Here is a 20,505-nt window from a genome sequence, read left to right as displayed (position 1 = left end):
CTACGATCTCTTCATCGCAGGAGGAAAAAGAAGGAAATTAAAGGGGGAGGAGACAGGGCTATGTGAGGTCGATAGACAGGCAGTCCTCAATTTATGACTACGAGTGAGCCCAGAATTGTGGTCATTAAGTTGTTGGTGTTGTTTAAGCAAGGCCCCCATGAAATCATGGTTCTCCCCATTGCAGTCATTATTTGGAGCAAGGGTGCTGAACAAATGGTCATTAAAACAAGGGCTACCTGTATTATGCCGGTGGCTTATCTCAGATATGATGCTAAGGCGGTTGTTCTTTCCATTACCTCCCAAAGACCTATAAGAACACAGAGAGTTGGCCTTCTCCAGGTCCTGTCACACTAAGCAGTGCAGGTTGGCAGGGCCTTTTCTATGGCCGCTCCGGCTCTATGGAATCAACTCCCCCCTGAAGTCTGTACTGCTCCCACCCTAATTGCTTTCCGTAAGGCCAGGAAGACCTGGCTTTGCTGGCAGGCCCGGGTGACCATGAATTAACAACTATCATGGCCAAATTGTATGTTTAGCTTATTATGGGTTTTAATTTGGGTTTAATTGTTAGAGGGCGTATTTGACTCCTTTTTAATTGTTTTTAATACTTTCTATCGTTGTAAGCCACCCTGAGACCTTCGGGATTGGGCGGCATAGTAGTCAAATTAAATAAATAAATAGATAAATAAATAAGCCATTATTGGAGTGAGTCATGGTTCCTAGCATGGGTTGCAAACAGCAACAGTTAAGTGTTCACACAAGCCAGGAAATCGCAAATCGCATTCCGGTTTAATGGGAGCTGTGCATTTAAAGTAGAAAAGCTGGAACTATCAGCGGATGAGGTCTCCTGCATTGTGGGAAAGAAAACAGGAGGGTTGAAGTGGAAGCATCCAACCACAAGTGATTTATCTGTCCACCTTACTCTCCTGCCTGCATCATGGAGGGGGCTCCAGTGTCCTTCTTCCCCATCTTGAGAACCCCACACCCGGGAATGAGATTTGTCAGCCCGGATCTGTGACTTGCTATCGTGGAAAAACAGGGAAGCCAAGCTGGGTATGTTTGCATAGCAACATCGCCTGTCGGCATTCCAGTTTCTAGCACACCTGTTTGGACCTGTTGTTACCTCTCCCCTGCTTGTTCTGCAGTCAAAATAAATAAAGGGCATAAATAATAAGGTCTCACACCCCGTGGAAATGAGAGGAAGGAAGGAAGGAAGGAAGGAAAGAAGGAAGGAAGGAAGGAAGGAAAGAAAAAGAAAGAGTTAAAGAGAGAGAGAGAGAAAAGAGAAAGAAAATGAAAGGAAGAAAAAAGGAAGAAAAGGAAGGAAGGAAAGAAGAAAATAAGGAAAGAAAAAGAGAGAAAGAGAGAGAGAGAAAAAGAGAAAGAAAATGAAAGAAAGAAAAAAGAAAGAAAAGGAAGGAAGGAAGGAAGGAAAGAAGAAAAGAAGGAAAGAAAAAGAAAGAGAGAGAGAAAAAAGAGAAAGAAAATGAAAGAAAGAGAAGGAAGGAAGAAAGAAAGAAAGGAAGAAAGGAAGAAAGAAAGAAAGAAAGAATCCCAATGTAAGAACCCATTCTTTATTTCCTTCTCTAGTCGACATGGCCATTCCAAGCTTCTTTAAGCTTGTTCTACCCCAGATGTCTTCAAACTTGGCAACTTTCAGTCTTGTGGACTCCAGCTGGAGAATTCTGGGAGTTGAAATTCACAAGTCCTAAAGTTGCCAAATTTGGGGGACCCCTGTTCTACCCACCAAGCCTAGCTGAGGTGGTCTTTGTGCCAGCCTGAGCTTTTAACCCAGGACCCTTCGTGAAGATGGTGGGGAGACATCTCCTTCCAACCGTCAACGTAACTTCTTTTTTTTATAAAAAGCAAATCATGCTACAGGTGAAGAGAACTCGTGGTGGTGGTGGGGGGATACTGTACATTGTACATGGAGAAAGGGGCCAAAAGGACCAAGTTGCGAGATGGAGATGCGCTTCTAATTAGTGATATTTTGTTTTAGGAAACGGTGGGGTCATCAAACTGGCCAGACTCCCTGCCGTTTGGGCCAAGTGAAATGTCCGTTTGAGCTTGGGTTGGGAACCGGAAGAGAACGGGATAGAGAAGAGACCTGCAAAAACAACACACTGAGGACTGTCCTTGAGTAAACCTGGAAATGCAGGCCCTTCGACGTTGACCTGCTCGTATGTTCTCTCCCATTCTCACTTCCCAAGTCCAAAATCTTATTTACAACGGCAAGGAAACATGCAGGAAGCGAGGGGGAGAGAGAGGAGGAGGCAAAGACAGCAAAAAGTGGGACTTCTCCAGCATCAACGGAGGTGGACCCCGTTCTCAGAGAGTCCCACGTACGTTGAAGGGCCGTGGGGCTCGCCAAGAACTCTCGCAGTGGTGTTCCTTCCACCTCCCTCCCCACCCTTCCTTCTCTCTCTAGCGCCCCACGCTGATGTTACACGTCTTGCAGCTCGGATCCTTTTTGGCATCGGCCGTGGAGAGGCTCATGAGCTGATGGCCGCTGATCTCCCCCAGGACCCCTAGGCTGAGGTCGACGGGCTCCGTGTAAATGATCTCCAGGATGACATCCTGGGCGTGGCGGTAGACGAGCTGGCCGTCCTCCACGCTGCAGGTCAGGAACTTGTTGCAGGAAATGTCCAGCTGGGGCAGCCGCTCCTGGCAAAAGTGGTCGCCGGGGGAACCTTTGGGGGCCAACACCAGGATGACGTAATGGTAGGCAGTGTACATGCAGTACAAATCCGCAAAGTAGAGGTTGGTGTTGGGACCGAAGAGGCGCTGGGCGGGCACCTGGAAACGGTAGCGGCCGTAGGGGGAGTCTTGGGGAGGCTGCCCGTTGTTGAACTCGGTGTTGCAGCTGAAAAAGATGCCGTGGAGCATGCCGCTGGTGGGCGAACCGTGGCTGCCACTGTTGTCCTTCAAATACGGCTTCATGACGTTCCCACAGTGCATTCTGGCCGGAAGGGAAAAACGGAGAGTTAGGAGACGGATGAGGTTAGGAGTTAGGACAACTTCACATTTGGTACAGTACTGGTGCGCTTGACGCCATCACACTAGCAGCAAAAATGGAGCTGCATGCACTGCTCTGGGTGACCAATGGGCGGACGGGCACACCTGCATAAGATTTGGCTTCTGTGCATGTGCAGGAAGCGAAATTTCATGCGTGTGATATTTTGACGATTTTTGACATTTTTTGCTTCCGCGCAGGGAAAAAAACACTGAAAATCGGCAAAATCTCACACTTATGCGCGTCCTCGAACATGATTTGGCTTCCTGTGCATGCTTAGAAGCCAAATCACATGCGGTACCAGCAGCAACAAGGAACCCCTGCATGATTTTGGAGAACATAAGAACATGTCGGTTGGCGGGACCCAGGGGAAGGGCCTTCTCTGTGGCGGCCCCAGCCCTCTGGAACCAGCTCCTCCCAGAGATTAGGACTCCCCCACCTTCCTTGCCTTTCATAAACTTCTTAAAACCCACCTCTGCCGTCAGGCATGGGGGAACTGAGACATCTCCCCTTGCCTATGTAGTTTTATGTATGGTATGTTTGTATGTATGTTTTTTATATAATGGGGTTTTTAGGTTTTTTAATGTAAAATTATTATTTTAGACTTTGATATTTGATTTGTCATTGTATATTGTTTTTATCACTGTTGTGAGCCGCCCCGAGTCTACGGAGAGGGGTGGCATACAAATTTAATAAATAAGAAGAAGAGCCATGCTGAATCAGGCCAAATCCCATCAAGTCCAGCATTCTGTGTCCCACAGTGACCCACCAATTGTCCATAGGGATCTTGAGCAGAAGGAGAAGGCAAAACCCTCCCTTTCCCTTGACCCCCAACAAATGGTACTCAAGGGAACCCTGCCTGCCTCAACCAACATAGAGGCGGCACATAGACATCCATTTCAATAACCACCGATACACTCGGCATCCATGAATCTGTCCAATCCTGCCTTGAAGCTATCCAGGCTGACAACTGTCACAACCTCTTCTTCCATCAACCAAGGACCCTCTGGATGAAGAAATATTTCCCTTGATTTGTCCTCACTTTCTTACCTATGAGCTTCAGGGAATGCCCCCTCGTCCTAGTATTGTGTGACAGAGAAAATAATTTTTCTCTATCCACCTTTTCTATTCCAGGCATGATTTTACACACTTCGATCAAGTCACCCCTTAAACGCCGTCTTTCAAGTCTGAAGAGACCAAGGTGTTGCAACCTGGTTTCATAAGGGAGGTGCTCCATTTCCTTGATCATTCTTGTTGCCCTTTTTTGCACCTTTTCCAGTTCCATTATATCCTTCTTGAGGAAGGAAACCAGGTAGCCCTTATGATACGGAGACAGGCCTTCATAGCTACACATCCATTGAGACCTTCTAGTTTCAGGAAGTGAATACTGAAGAATGTTCATTAAACAGTAGCTAAGAACAGGTTAAGTGGCTTATGGCCTCAGATATCCTCCACTTTCCTAGCTTGGGGAGGAGAAATCGGGAGTTAGCCATGATAATTAAATAATTAAGGTTTCAATTTAGAAGGCCTACATTCTAAACCCTATCTCAGATACATACTTTGGTACATCAGTGCTCCCCAACCTTGGCAACCTGAAGATATCTGGACTTCAACTCCCAGAATTCCCAAGCCAGCATTCGCTGGCTGGGGAATTCTGGGAGTTGAAGTCCAAATATATTCAAGTTGCCAAGGTTGGGGAAAACTGTGCTAGATGACTATATTTTATATTATGTTTATATTATATTTATTAGATTCAAAAACTCTCACCCAGGCATGATGACCTAGCTTGCCTTTGCTGCAAGGAGGAATAGGAAGCAAAAGTATTTGGAATCTATCTTAAACACTACTAAGACTCTCCTATCTGGAACTTTTAACTGGGCAAACTGGTGTGCTGTAAGGCAAAACATTTTGAACCAAGGTACAGTAATACCTCATGATACGAACTTAATTGGTGCAAGGAGGAGGTTCGTAAGACGAAAGGTTCGTAAGACGAAACATTGTTTCCCATAGGAAACAATGTAAAGTCAATTAATCCGTGCAACCAAAAAACCCCCCGCAAAAAAACGGCTTTCGGCGACTGCTGGGAAGCCGCGCGGCTGTTTTAAAAGGTGACAGCCGGCCTGGGGGGCTTCCCAGCACCCCCCTGAACCCAGGTTCGGGGTTTGGGGGTGCTGGCAAGCCCCCCAGGCCGGCTGCGACCTTTTAAAACACCCGCGCCGCTTCCCAGCTGTCTCCTGAAGCCGAACGCTAAAGCCGAACTTCCGCGTTCGGCTTCGGGAGACAGCTGCGAAGCGGCGCTGGTGTTTTAAAAGGTCGCAGCCGGCCTGGGGGGCTTCCCAGCAACCTCCCGAACCGAACCCGGGGTTCAGCAAAATTTTGCCTCTTCTTACGAACTTTGTTCGAGTTACGAACTGGCGTTCGGGAGGCTTCTGGGAAGCCCCGCCGCCCGGCTGTTACCTTTTAAAACAGCCGCGCGGCTTCCCAGCAGTCTCCGAACGCCGGTTCGTAACTCGAAAAAAGTTCGTAAGAAGAGGCAAAATTTTTCTGAACCCCGGGTTCGTATCACGAGTTGTTCGTAAGACGAGGGGTTCGTATCTTGAGGTACCACTGTACCTGAAATGGACTAAATTAGGGAATGCGCCCCAAATCCTTAGAATTTAAAATCAGCAAATTTTAGGAGATTTTGCAGTCTCCTTCCCCTGGAGTGCGGAGGGAATGGAGATTTTGCAAAAACGGGTGGTAGATTATTATTTATTTATTATTATTTATTTATTTGTCAAACAAGTATAGTATTATAGTGCATATTAACATAACATAACATAACATTCATCTACATGGTCAAGGTCCTTTTGAAGGGTAGAAGTATTGTCAGTGGTATTAAATAGTTTAACATCATCAGCAAAGAGAACACAATTGCTTGTCATATTGTCATTGACACACATACTAACTCACACCTGGGTTCTCCTATGCCTTCACCAATTTGGGGGGGTTTGCAAACGCTTACCTGACGTACTGGAAATACTCTTTGGTGTGGTTCCGGTAGAAAACCGTGAACCGCAGCATCCTCCCTGAGATGAGCTCAGCTTTCTCTTGCAGCTGGGCCAGATGTTCTTTAGCATAGTCTGTAAGGAACAAAACATTCAGAAGTTTATTTATTTTATTCATTTATTTTGTCCAATACACCATGAGAATTTTAGTGGGTATATATAAATATATATATATGTCACATGTTTTTTTTGCTGAATTTGAAAATTAAGGGAGACTAGGATAGATCTATTTCGGCCTTATTTTGGCCTCATCAGCTAGCCATACCCACTGGGACTTGAACCTGCAACCTTTGCCTTGTAAGGCAGAGAATTATCCTCTAGGCTACAGTATCCAATCCCTTCAGCTCTGCACCAGGGAAAGGTTACAATATTTTTGTGTCGAATCACCCTGGTGTATTGAAGGAACATCACAGCTCCTTATACACACACACACACACACACACCCCTAGTAAAATACATGATGAAGGTTATAGAGGAGACACTCATAGTAAAATATATCTAAGAAAGAATAGAAAAGAAGATACAGTATAGGAATAAAACATATCAATGAAAGAACAGAAGAAGAGATATAGGAATAGAAGAAAGGTATAGGAGATATAGGAGAGCAAGAGGACAGGGGACGGAAGGCACTCTAGTGCACTTGTACTCGCCCCTTACTGACCTCTTAGGAATCTGGATAGGTCAACCGTAGATAATCTAAGGGTAAAGTGTTGGGGGTTTGGGGATGACACTATGGAGTCCGGTAATGAGTTCCAAGCTTCGACAACTCGGGTTACTGAAGTCATATTTTTTACAGTCAAGCTTGGAGCGGTTAATATTAAGATTAAATCTGTTGTGTGCTCTTGTGTTGTTGTGGTTGAAGCTGAAGTAGTCGCCGACAGGCAGGACGTTGCAGCATATGATCCTGTGGACAATACTTAGATCTTGTTTAAGGCGTAAGCTTTCTAGGCCCAGGATTGAAAGTCTAGTCTCGTAGGGTGTTCTGTTTCGAGTGGAGGAGTGAAGGGCTCTTCTGGTGAAGTATCTCTGGACATTTTCAAGGGTGTTAATGTCTGAGATGCGATACGGGTTCCAAACGGATGAGCTGTATTCGAGGATGGGTCGGGCAGAAGTTCAGACGTTTTAAAGCAGGTTTGTCGTGCGACACCACTCAGTGGCAAATCTCTCTCCCCTCCCCAACCTTCTTGTTGTTCCTTTTTGCCTTGAGCGGGTTTCTCCTGCCTATCGCTTCTCCCTGCTGGATGTCACACCCTTTTTTCCCCACACAGCCTGTCGGGCTTGCTGCATGGCAAAATCTGGATTTACCACTTTTCAGCACCCCTCAGCCTGTTCCAATTCCCATCGGCTTGGGCTTTTCTCTGCCTGCCAGCCTCATAGAAGTGGGTTTTTCTCTCTCTCCTCAATTGCTTGACTTCCAAGAACTTCCAATTCCCATCGGCGAGTATTCTGAGCAGAGACAGGTTACAAGCACAAGCAATTCTGGGTCCTATTCTTTTTAATAGGTTTGTGAGTGACATAGGGGAAGGTTTGGTAGGGAAGGTTTGCCTATTTGCCGATGACTCTAAATTGTGCAATAGGGTTGATATTCCTGGAGGTGTCTGTAATATGGTAAATGATTTAGCTTTACTAGATAAATGGTCAAAGCAATGGAAACTGCAGTTTAATGTTTCCAAATGTAAAATAATGCACTTGGGGAAAAGGAATCCTCAATCTGAGTATTGCATTGGCAGTTCTGTGTTAGCAAAAACTTCAGAAGAGAAGGATTTAGGGGTAGTGATTTTTGACAGTCTCAAAATGGGTGAACAGTGCAGTCAGGCGGTAGGGAAAGCAAGTAGGATGCTTGCTTCCCATCAGCTTGGGCTTTTGTCTGTCTTTTTGTCATAGAAACATAGAAACATAGAAGACTGACGGCAGAAAAAGACCTCATGGTCCGTCTAGTCTTCCCTGATACTATTTCCTGTATTTTATCTTACAATGGTTTATCCCAGGCATTAAATTCAGTTACTGTGGATTTACCAACCATGTCTGCTGGAAGTTTGTTCCAGGCATCTACTACTCTTTCAGTAAAATAATATTTTCTCATGTTGCTTTTGATTCCCCCCCCCTACTAACTTCAGATTGTGTCCCCTTGTTCTTGTGTTCACTTTCCTATTAAAAACACTTCCCTCCTGGACTTTATTTAATCCTATATCATATTTAAATGTTTCGATCGTGTCCCCCCTTTCCCTTCTGTCCTCCAGACTATACAGATTGAGTTCATGAAGTCTTTCCTGATACGTTTTATGCTTAAGACCTTCCACCATTCTTGTAGCCCGTCTTTGGACCCGTTCAATTTTGTCCATATCTTTTTGTAGGTGAGGTCTCCAGAACTGAACACAGTATTCCAATTGTGGTCTCACCAGCGCTCTATGATCAAAACATTTAAATATGTTAAAGGGTTAAATAAGGTTCAGGAGGGAACTGTTTTTAATAGGAAAGTGAACACAAGAACAAGGGGACACAATCGTGAGAAAATATTATTACACTGAAAGAGTAGTAGATCCTTGGAACAAACTTCCAGCAGACGTGGTTGGTAAATCCACAGTAACTGAATTTAAACATGCCTGGGATAAACATATATCCATTGTAAGATAAAATACAGGAAATAGTATAAGGGCAGACTAGATGGACCAGGAGGTCTTTTTCTGCCGTCAGTCTTCTATGTTTCTATATAAGGGGATCACAATCTCCCTCTTCCTGCTTGTTATACCTCTAGCTATGCAGCCAAGCATCATACTTGCTATTCCTACCGCCCGACCACACTACTCACCCATTTTGAGACTGTCAGAAATCACTACCCCTAAATCCTTCTCTTCTGAAGTTTTTGCTAACACAGAACTGCCAATGCAATACTCAGATTGAGGATTCCTTTTCCCCATAGAAGTGGGTTTTTCTCTCTCTCCTCAATTGCTTGACTTCCAAAAACTTCCAAGAGCTTGCTTTGGCGTGCAATAAGGGCATCCCGAACTTGATTGCAAAAGTCCTTAAAAGGCAGAGCTCCAAGATGGCAGATAAATGGAGATAAATGCTAAAGCCTACTGCAACAGCATTGCCAAAAAAAAAAATCATTAAGAGTTGTCAATCTAATCTTACGTAGCTTCTTCTCTAGAAACACTGAAATGCTAACCAGAGCATACAAAACATTCGTCAGGCCAATTCTAGAATACAGCTCACCTGTATGGAACCCACATTGCATAACAGACATTAATACAATTGAAAGAGTCCAGAAATACTTCACAAGAAGAGTCCTTCACTCCTCCTCTCGAAAAAAAAAATTACCTTATTCCTCCAGACTTCAAATACTACGGTTAGACAATCTACAACTACGTCGCCTCCAAACTGACTTAACTGTTGTTCATAAAATCATACACCATAACTGTAACGCTCTCTACATGGGGCTACCTTTGAAAAGTGTTCGGAAACTTCAGGTCGTGCAGAATGCAGCTGCGAGAGCAATCATGGGCTTTCCCAAATATGCCCATGTTACTCCAACACTCCGCAGTCTGCACTGGTTGCCGATCAGTTTCCGGTCACAATTCAAAGTGTTGGTTATGACCTATAAAGCCCTTCATGGCACCGGGCCAGGCTACCTCAGGGACCGCCTTCTGCTGCACGAATCCCAGCGACCAGTTAGGTCCCACAGAGTGGATCTTCTCCGGGTCCCGTCAACCAAATCATGTCGCTTGGCGGGACCCAGAGGAAGAGCCTTCTCTGTGGCGGCCCCAACCCTCTGGAACCAACTCCCCCCAGAGATCAGAATTGCCCCCACCCTCCTTGCCTTTCGTAAGCTGCTTAAAACCCACCTCTGCCGCCAGGCATGGGGGAACTAAGATACACTTCCCCCCTAGGCCTTCATAATTTTATGTATGGTATGTTTGTATGTATGATTGGTTTTTATATAATGGGTTTTTAACTGTTTTTTAGTATTGGATTTTGTTGTACTGTTTTACTGCTGTTGTTAGCCGCCCCGAATCTGCGGAGAGGGGCGGCATACAAATCCAATTAATAATAATAATAATAATAATAATAATAATAATAATAATAATAATGATGATGATGATGTCCTTCCTGTTAGTGACTACTTCACCTTCAACAACAACACCACAAGAGCACGTAATAGATACAAACTAAATGTAAATCGCTCCAAACTAGACTGCAGAAAATATAACTTCAGCAAAAGAGTGGTCAACGCCTGGAATTCACTACCTGACTCAAATCCCCAAATCTTCAACCTTAAATTATCTACTGTTGACCTCTCCCCTTTTCTAAGTGGTCTGTAAGGGGCGTGCGTAAGAGCACCATTGTGCCTACCGTCCCTGTCCTCCTGTCTTTTTATCCTTTCTATCACTACTTTGTTATGTTAATACAAATTTGTTTGACAAATAAATAAATAAATAAAATAAAATAAATTGCTCTCTCTCCTAAGAAATGAGTGAAGAGATTGGGCAGCTATTTGTCTGGAACAGTGATGGCCAAGCTTTTTTTCTCAGGTGTCCAAAGTGCATGCGTGAGTGTAATATTGAGCACATGCAAGTACCCAAACCCATAATTTAATGTGCAAGGACGCAAAATCTTGCATGGGGATGTGCGTCTTGGTGAGGTGGGGAAGCAAAATACCATGCCAAAACATGTAGGTACACGTGTTCCCATGTGAGATTTTGTTTCCTGCACTTGCATTCCAGAGCCGCGGAGCTGTGCAGAATTAATCATTCTGGTAGCCCACCATTGTTACAAATACATCAAAACTAATATAGGGCTTACTATATCAGCCACAGTGAATCAGCAGAAAGAACAGAGAGAGCAGACAGAGAGAATCATGCTGTCTGGCTCCCTCTTATGGCAATTTGCAACACTACCTCTTAAAGCTTCTTTGCTTGTTTATATATTGCAAACCCAATATGTACAAACTGTTTTGTACATACCAACATACAAACCCAATATGTACAAACTGTTTTGTACATAGTACTAACAGATATCCACAAGTCTTATCCCAACACATATCCCGGCCTAAGTGCTACTGCTATTGCTATAAAGACCAGCAGTTTTTTCTCTGTATCTTTCTAGTCTTCTTTTACATTCCCCTCCCCTTCTTGCCCTTTTATCTTTCTCTTTGATTTGTTTCTTTTTTTTCCTTTTAACTTACTTTATATTAGTGGGCATTAGTTTTTCTTTTTAAAATTTTTCTTTTTAAAATTTTTCTTTTTAATTTTTTCTTTTTAAACTTTAATAGAAATTATTCTTTAAAAGAGAGAACACAGTAAGGCTTTTTTAATTTATTTATTTATTTATTTATTTATTTATTTTATTTATTGGATTTGTATGCTGCCCTTCTCCGCAGACTTGGGGCGGCTAACAACAGTAACAAAAACAGCATATAACAATCCAATATTAAAACAGTTAAAAACCCTTATTATAAAGCCAAACATACACACAGACATACCATGCATAAAATTGTAAAGGCCTAGGGGGAAAGAGTATCTCAGTTCCCCCATGCCTGGCGGCAGAGGTGGGTTTTAAGAAGCTTACAAAAGGCAAGGAGGGTGGAGGCAATTCTAATCTCTGGGGGGAGTTGGTTCCAGAGGGCCGGGGCCGCCACAGAGAAGGCTCTTCCCCTGAGTCCCGCCAAGCGACATTGTTTAGTTGACGGGACCTGAAGAAGACCCACTCTGTGGGACCTAACTGGTTGCTGGGATTCGTGCAGCAGAAGGCGGTCCCTGAGATAGTCTGGTCCGGTGCCATGAAGGGCTTTATAGTTCATGAACTGGAAATTGCCCAAGAGGATGCATGAGCGATAGCCTTTAATTTTTGCTCAATCAGACAGTTAATAGGGAAATAGAGCTGATGGGTGGGGCAGAGAAATCCAATCCCGCAGCCTTTTCTCTGGCAAGAAGCCACTGAGAAGCTAAACCAAGTTCTCCGTGGCTCCATGCAGAGACCGAAGCCAGAGGCGAAGTGGTGGAGGGAGCTAAGTCAACGAGGAAGCAATGAAAAACCCTTGAGGTGCAACACAAGGTCACCTTATGTGTGTAATGTTACTCCACTGAATTAAACATGAACTCTTTTAAAATACAGAATTAAGTGTTGGTGTTGCCCCAATTATTCCATAGCTGTTGCCTTCACCGGCCTTAATACCAGAAGATGGAGCAAGCTGATTTGTTTAGGAAACAGCATCACGTTGTGCCTGATTAAAACTTCACCAGCAAAAGGCAGAAATTCCTTTTAAAATAAGTAGGAAAAGACCCTCAGCAAATCAAGACATGGTCTATATGTGTCAGACGTTCAGGAAATCGGGAGATTCAAGGCAGTTCAAATGAGTATAAAGATTTATTGCATTGAGCACCTGTATACTGCACGAGTCAAAAAGTGGGCGGGGAAAATATTTACTGACCCCTCACATCCTGGACACAAACTGTTTCAACTCCTACCCTCAAAACGTCGCTACAGAGCACTGCACACCAAGACAACTAGACACAAGAACAGTTTTTTCCCCGAACGCCATCACTCTACTAAACAAATAATTCCCTCAACACTGTCAGACTTTCTACTAAATCTGCACTTCTATTCTACTAGTTTTTCTCATCATTCCTATCACCCATTTCCTCCCATGTTGACTGTATGACTGTAACTTGTTGCTTATATCCTAAGATTTTTATTAATATTGCTTCTTCGTTGCTTATTTGACCCCTATGACAATCATTAAGTGTTGTACCATATGATTCTTGACAAATGCATATTTTATTTTATGTACGCTGAGAGCATATGCACCAAGACAAATTCCATGTGTGTCCAATCACACTTGGCCAATAAAATTCTATTCTATTCTATTCTATTAAGTTGCGTACAAGAATCTGAGCAACTGGTGGTTAAGGGAAATGAGCAGCAGATAAGAATAGAAAGGAATTCAAGGTGGGCTGGACTTAGATCTCTTGTGGACCTTATTTAACCCTTTAACATATTTAAATGTTTCGATCATGTCCCCCCTTTTCCTTCTGTCCTCCAGACTATACAGATTGAGTTCATGAAGACTTTCCTGATATGTTTTATGCTTAAGACCTTCCACCATTCTTGTAGCCCGTCTTTGGACCCGTTCAATTTTGTCAATATCTTTTTGTAGGTGAGGTCTCCAGAACTGAACACAGTATTCCAAATGTGGTCTCACCAGCGCTCTATATAAGGGGATCACTATCTCACTCTTCCTGCTCGTTATACCTCTAGCTATGCAGCCAAGCATCCTACCTGCTTTTCCTACCGCCCGACCACACTGCTCACCCATTTTGAGACTGTCAGAAATCACTACCCCTAAATCCTTCTCTTCTGAGGTTTTTGCTAACACAGAACTGCCAATGCAATACTCAGATTGAGGATTCCTTTTCCCCAAGTGCATTATTTTACATTTGGAAATATTAAACATACCGGTCTATTTTTTATTGCATTTATTTGAATTTTTTTTCCTTCTGATTTTACTTTGCCTGTTCCTGGAGTTTTTCTTACGGCATTAGTCCTTTCTCTTGCCCACTCACCTCCTGTGCAGAATTCGACCGTCTCACTCCATCCAGAGACCAGATACTCTCCATCACTTTGCTTCACTGCGGTCTGCACAGCCACACTATACTCGGTCCTGGGACTCAGGAACCAGTGGCCCCTCACTGTCATTGGCAGGGCCACCGCCTTGGCCACCAGCTTGGTAGGCACATCCTGCAGAAAGAAAAGAGGTGAGACTTGTCAGGAAGCTAACTATGTTTGGGCCATGGACTTTGCTGGGTCAAGACGGTTAGAACATCATCAGGTCATTGGCAGAGAAGGGGAAGAGGTTCTAGAACTGTGAACACAAGAACAAGGGGACACAATCTGAAGTTAGTTGGGGGAAAGATCAAAAGCAAAATGAGAAAATATTATTTTACTGAAAGAGTAGTAGATCCTTGGAACAAACCTCCAGCAGACGTGGTAGATAAATCCACAGTAATTGAATTTAAACATGCCTGGGATAAACATATATCCATCCTAAGATAAAATACAGGAAATAGTATAAGGGCAGACTAGATGGACCATGAGGTCTTTTTCTGCCGTCAGACTTTTATGTTTCTATGGTGAAAGAATGATGCAATTCTACAGAGGAATCATTGAGTTTATTATATGCACCCTCCTCGCCTTTCGCAAACTCCTTAAAACCCACCTCTGCTGTCAGGCATGGGGAAACTGAAACATCTCCCCCTTGCCCGTGTTGTTTTGGTGTTAGAGTGATTGTGTGCTTGTTTTTTTAATATTCTGGGGTTGTTTTTTATGAATTTTTTAGCTTAAATTGTAATTGGATTGGTGGGTATTGGATTTGTTATTATGTATTGTTTTTACCTTGTTGTGAGCCGCCCCGAGTTTGCGGAGAGAGGCGGCATATAAATCCAATAAATCTAATCTAATCTAATCTAATCTAATCTAATCTATAACTGTCTGGTTTGGTTCTGCAACCCAACAAGACCGACACAGACTTCAGAGGAGAATCAGAACTGCAGAAAAAGCAATTGCTGCTAACCTGCCTTCCATTTGAGGACCTGTATACTGCACGAGTCAAAAAGAGGGCTGTGAAAATATTTACTGACCCCTCAGATCCTGGACATAAACTATTTCAACTCCTACCCTCAAAACGACGCTAAAGATCACTGCACACCAAGACAACTAACTAGGCACAAGAACGGTTTTTTCCCCGAACGCCATCACTCTGCTAAACAAATAATATACAGTCATAAGTGGGAGGAAAAGGGTGATAGGAATGATGAGAAAAAATTAGTAGAAATAGAAGTGCAGACTTAGTAAAAAGTTTAACAGTGTTGAGGGAATTATTTGTTTAGCAGAGTGATGGCGTTCGGGGGAAAACTTTTCCTGTGTCTAGTTGTCTTGGTGTGCAGTGCTTTGTAGCGACGTTTTGAGGGTAGGACTTGAAACAGTTTATGACCAGGGTGCGAGGGGTCAGTAAATATTTTCACAGCCCTATTTTTACTCGTGCAGTATACAAGTCCTCAATGGAACATAAACATAGTTTCGGAGACCCAACCAGGTTTCCTGTTTTATTTTACTCCATTCTTAGATTTCAATGAAATGTCCTCTCTCTGCAAAATGAGTGTCCAGATACTAGAGAAAGTAAGTTTTCCCACTCTGTGTTGTGACTAACACCTATATTTATGCATGCCTTTGTAAATATTTAAGCAGCAACATACCATACCTTTCCATTACTTTTTTGCTCCGAGACAAATTGTTCCATTAAAAAAAACACACAACCCTTCCATTTGAAGCATCCATCAGTCGGGCGATGTTGCAAAAGGTTAGTCATACGAAGGAGAACTTAAAAATTAGTTGGTAGAAAGTATATAGTCCACTTAGTAGGACGCTTGAAAATGTCCAAAGATATTTCACCAGAAGAGCCCTTCACTCCTCCATTCGAAACAGAATACCCTATGAGACTAGACTTTCAATCCTGGGCCTAGAAAGCCTAGAACTAAGACGCCTTAAACAAGATCTAAGTATTCCCCACAAGATCATATGCTGCAACGTCCTTCCTGTCGGCGACTACTTCAGCTTCAACCACAACAACACAAGAGCACACAACAGATTTAAACTTAATATCAACCGCTCCAAACTTGACTGTAAAAAATATGACTTCAGTAACCGAGTTGTCGAAGCGTGGAACTCATTACCGGACTCCGTAGTGTCATCCCCAAACCCCCAACACTTTACCCTTAGATTATCTACGGTTGACCTCTCCAGATTCCTAAGAGGTCAGTAAGGGGCGAGAACAAGTGCACTAGAGTGTCTTCCGTCCCCTGTCCTATTGCTCTCCTATATCTCCTATTCCTTTCTTCTATTCCTATATCTCTTCTTCTATTCTTTCATTGATATGTTCTATTCCTATATCTTCTTTTCTATTCTTTCTTAGATATATTTTACTATGAGTATCTCCTCTATAACCTTCATCATGTATTTTACTATGTGTATATAGATATATATGCCCACTAAAACCCTCATTGTGTATTGGACAAAATAAATAAATAAATAATAAAATAAATAAAAGCCAAGTTCCATTACCTTCAGTTCAATTGAAGCATCTCTCAAATTTCTCTAAAAGCAAAGTTTTCTTTTAAGGTTTTTATGGACGTGGGATTTTACAAACATTGCCCTGACATCTTCCTCTTTTTGGGCGAGACAGAAAGAAAAACATCCTGTTTAGGTCGGTTCTTCTGAAAACAACTCTATTAATATTTGTATCCTTTTTAGTAGATTATTTTGACTGGTTAAGTGTCTTCACTCATCGTTCTAAACCTCGGTGTGCACAAGTTTAAATGCACATCCGTAGGAAAGAAATAGGATTCCTACAAATAGTTAACTGGAGCACCCAGGCTCTACTATGATTTGGTTGTGGGTTTTTTTTGAAAAAAATGAACTTTTGTGAAGTGTGTAGGCTGATCAAACGCGAGAAAGAACACTTGAGGGAACATCGTTTTTAAGAGAGAACAAGGCCTCCCCAACAGGTTTTAATATTCCTCTGCAGTGTTGTTTCTGTGGCAACAGCATATACAGAAGGAACCCAGGAAAAAAAATCAGAGGAAACCATCTAATTGCAAAAAGGAGGGGAAAAATAGTTAAATGTGAAACAGAATTTCCATGGCAACCAACCCCGCTAAGAAGCATCAAAAATTAGGGACTCCGTTTCGAAGGGAGAAGACATTTCGCATCTCAGACATCAACACCCTTGAAAATGTCCAAAGATATTTCACCAGAAGAGCCCTTCACTCCTCCACTCGAAACAGAATATCCTACGAAATTAGACTAACAATCCTGGGCCTAGAAAGTTTAGAACTAAGACGCCTTAAACAAGATCTAAGTATTGCCCACAAGATCATATGCTGCAATGTCCTGCCTGTCGGCGACTACTTCAGCTTCAACCACAACAACACAAGAGCACAGAACAGATTTAAACTTAATATTAACCGCTCCAAACTTGACTGTAAAAAATATGACTTCAGTAACCGAGTTGTCGAAGCGTGGAACTCATTACCTGACTCCATAGTGTCATCCCCAAACCCCCAACACTTTACCCTTAGATTATCTACAGTTGACCTATCCAGATTCCTAAGAGGTCAGTAAGGGGCGAGTACAAGTGCACTAGAGTGCCTTCCGTCCCCTGTCCTATTGCTTTCCTATATCTCCTATACATTTTTTCTATTCCTATATCTCTTGTTCTTTCATTGATATGTTCTATTACTTTATCTTCTTTTCTATTATTTCTTAGATAATTTTTTACTATGAGTATCTCCTCTATAACCTTCATCGTGTATTTTACTATGTGTATATAGATATATACCCACTAAAACCATCATTGTGTATTGGACTAACTAACTAACTAAATAAATAAATAAACAAACAAACAAACAAACAAACAGAGAGAGAGAGAGAGAGAGAGAGAGAGAGAGAGAGAGAGAGAGAGAGAGAAAGAAAGAAAGAAAGAAAGAAAGAAAGAAAGAAAGAAAGAAAGAAAGATGTGAGCCATGTTAACTCTTCCACAATGGTTCAGAACGAGGCTATTTCAAATGACCTAAAGTGCCAAATCCCACTGCAACAACATCGCCAAAAAGGCTTCAGGAGTTGTTAACCTAATTCTATGTAGCTTCTGCTCTGGTAATCTCGCCCTACTAACCAGAGCATACAAAACTTTCGCCAGACCAATTCTCGAATACAGCTCATCTGTCTGAAACTCATGCCCCATTTCGGACATAAACACTCTAGAAAATGTCCAGAGATACTTTACTAGAAGAGCCCTCCACTCCTCTACTCGCAACAGAATATCCTGCGCAACTAGACTTACAATCCTAGGTTTAGAAAACTAGGTTTAGAAAACTTAGAACTACGTTGTCTTAAATACGACCTAAGCATAGCCCATAAAATCATCTGCTACAATGTCCTTCCTGTCAAGGACTACTTCAGCTTCAACCACAACAACACACGAGCACACAACAGATACAAACTTAAAGTAAACCGCTCTAAACTCGACTGCAGGAAATACGACTTTAGTAACCGAGTAGTTGATGCCTGGAACTCACTACTTGACTCTATAGTATCGTCACCTAACCCCCAAAACTTTACCCTTAGAAACTATCCACTGTTGACCTCTCCCGATTCCTGAGAGGTCAGTAAGGGGCGTGCATAAGTGCACCAGCGTGCCTTCCATCCCCTGTCCTAATGTTTCTCTTTTACTAGTATCATTTTTATAAATATTATTATATCTTTGTATGCCGCCAATACGTACTTGACAAGACAAATAAATAAAATAAAAATAAATAAAAATATTTGACTTACCCTTTGACTACATTTTAAAATTGCTTTTACCGGTTGTCCTCGACGTAACTACCATTGTTGGGATGAGAATTTCCGTCGCTAAACAAGGTGGCAGTAAAGTAACCGAAGTTACGACTGTTTTGTTGTGGTTGGAAAAGAAACTGCTACCGTTGTTAAGTGAAACACAGAGTCGTTAAGCTAAGCTGCCTCCACCCTCCCGACTTTGCTCAAGTCACAATGGTGGTCACCTGATCCCAGAATGTTTCAACTATAATCAATGCATCCCCGATGCCAAGTACCCAAAATTCTGAACGCTGTTTTGAGTGTCTATATAAGTTCAAAGATAACAACAACATCAACAACAGCAGCAGCAGCAGCAGCGTTGGAAGGGACTTTGGAGGTCTTCTAGTCCAACCCTCTGCTTAGGCAGGAAGCCCTACCCAACTTAAGACAGATACCCCACAAGGGAGAGACCTAGAGGTCAACCTCTGACCCCCCACTAACACTGACTGCGACCGACCGGAGAGGTAGGAGGAGAGCCACTGAAGAACAGTCCCTCCCACTCCCAACCCCTCCAGCCAGTGCAGAAGGATACCATGGTCGATGGTATCGAAAGCCGTGAGAGGTCAAGAAGCACCAGGACAGAGGACAAGCCCCTGTCCCGGGCCCGCCGGAGATCATCCATCAGTGCGACCAAAGCAGTTTCCGTGCTGTAACCGGGCCTGAATCCAGACTGTTGAGGACCTAGATAATCGGCTTCTTCCAAGGACCACTGGAGTTGAAGCGCCACCACCTTCTCAACAACCTTCCCCATAAAGGGAAGGTTGGAGACTGGACGGTAGTTATTGAGCACCGCTGGGTCCAGGGAAGGCTTCTTGAGGAGGGGGCGCACAAGTGCCTCTTTATAAAGGGCCGGAAGGGACCCCCTCCCCAAGGAGGCATTGACAATCTCCTGGACCCAGCTCCGTGTCACCTCCCGACTGGCCGAAACCAACCAAGAGGGACACGGATCCAGTAGACAGGTGGCGGAACTTACAGCTCCAATGGCCTTGTCCACTTCATCAGGTGTCACCAAGTCAAACTCCCCCCAGACAGATAGACAAAGACGTTTAGCCCCAGTCACCTTGACTGATTCATTGTCAGTCGACTCTGTTTTACAATTGGAGTCGAGGTCCGCTCGGATCCGAGCGATTTTATCAGCGAAAAACGTGTTAAAATCCTCGGCACTACTCTACAAGGGCTCCCCAACTCCCCCCCTGGTTAAGAAGGGAGCGGGTTACCCTAAACAGAGTGGCCGGGCGGGATTCTGCTGATGCAATCAAGGCGGCATGATACGCGCATCTTGCCGCCTTGAGCGCCACTTTGTAAGTCTTAATATGAGCTCTTACAAGTGTTCGATTGGATTCGGACTTACTCTTCCTCCATCGCTTCTCTAGACGTCTGAAAGATGTTGAAACAAAATGCATAAGCCACGCTCACAGCATGGTACTAAAAATTTTGGTAGCCCATCACTGGGAGCACCTTACCATTCCGGTAGTGGACAATCACTAAATAGAATCCAACAGGAATTTTAAAAAATAGTTTTATGAAGCAAAGGAATGATGAAGGAGAGACAAGATGCCGTAATGGTTTCCGGCTTACTCCACACACCAACATTTACAGCACTCTAGTGGCTCACCCGGTGTTTGAACTTGTTGGAGCTTTTATTTTCCTTCTTGTTCAAGTCGATGAAGTAGTGGGTAACCCTGTCGAGGTCTCCAACATCCATGGACCAAGAAATCCGGAAGGAGTCACAGGTGATGTTGTTGATCTCGATGCTGTGCGGGGTGGATAATAACTCCATGATCGGACCAATTTGGCTCCTAGAGTCGAGACAGAGGGAAGAGAGGGTTATCCAAAAGGTTAGGTTAGGTTAGAAGAAAAGAGAAAAGAAGAGAAGAGAAAAGAGAGAAGAGAAGAGAAAAGAGAGAAGAGAAGAGAAAAGAGAGAAGAGAAGAGAAAAGAGAGAAGAGAAGAGAGAGAAGAGAGAGAAGAGAAGAGAAGAGAAAAGAGAGAAGATAGAAGGGAAGAGAAAAGAGAGAAGAGAAG

General features: G+C 43.3%; 2 protein-coding genes across 4 annotated transcripts in view; one reads left to right on the top strand and one right to left on the bottom strand.

The window, feature by feature from the left end:
- The window catches only part of POLR3D (RNA polymerase III subunit D), a 112,311-nt gene that overhangs the window by 18,198 nt on the left and 73,608 nt on the right, over window positions 1–20,505 (top strand). The window lies entirely within an intron of this gene.
- PHYHIP (phytanoyl-CoA 2-hydroxylase interacting protein) overlaps window positions 766–20,505 on the bottom strand; it is a 60,335-nt gene continuing 40,595 nt past the window's right edge. Inside the window, exons 2-5 of one of the 2 annotated variants that reach the window (XM_070765054.1) lie at window positions 20,096–20,279; window positions 13,617–13,791; window positions 6,015–6,132; window positions 766–2,956 (exon numbers count right to left, since the gene is read on the bottom strand). In XM_070765054.1, coding sequence (XP_070621155.1) covers window positions 2,422–2,956; window positions 6,015–6,132; window positions 13,617–13,791; window positions 20,096–20,260 — 993 coding nt within the window. In that variant the 5' untranslated portion in view covers window positions 20,261–20,279 and the 3' untranslated portion in view covers window positions 766–2,421. The remainder of the gene's footprint in view (window positions 2,957–6,014; window positions 6,133–13,616; window positions 13,792–20,095; window positions 20,280–20,505) is intronic. The other variant, XM_070765055.1, reaches the window with a different exon arrangement.

This window comes from Erythrolamprus reginae, chromosome 12 (genome assembly GCF_031021105.1).
Source record: "Erythrolamprus reginae isolate rEryReg1 chromosome 12, rEryReg1.hap1, whole genome shotgun sequence".
Classification (NCBI taxonomy): domain Eukaryota; kingdom Metazoa; phylum Chordata; class Lepidosauria; order Squamata; family Dipsadidae; genus Erythrolamprus; species Erythrolamprus reginae.
The sequence above is the reverse complement of the archived record's forward strand: the minus strand, read 5'-3'. Positions and strand labels throughout refer to the sequence as shown.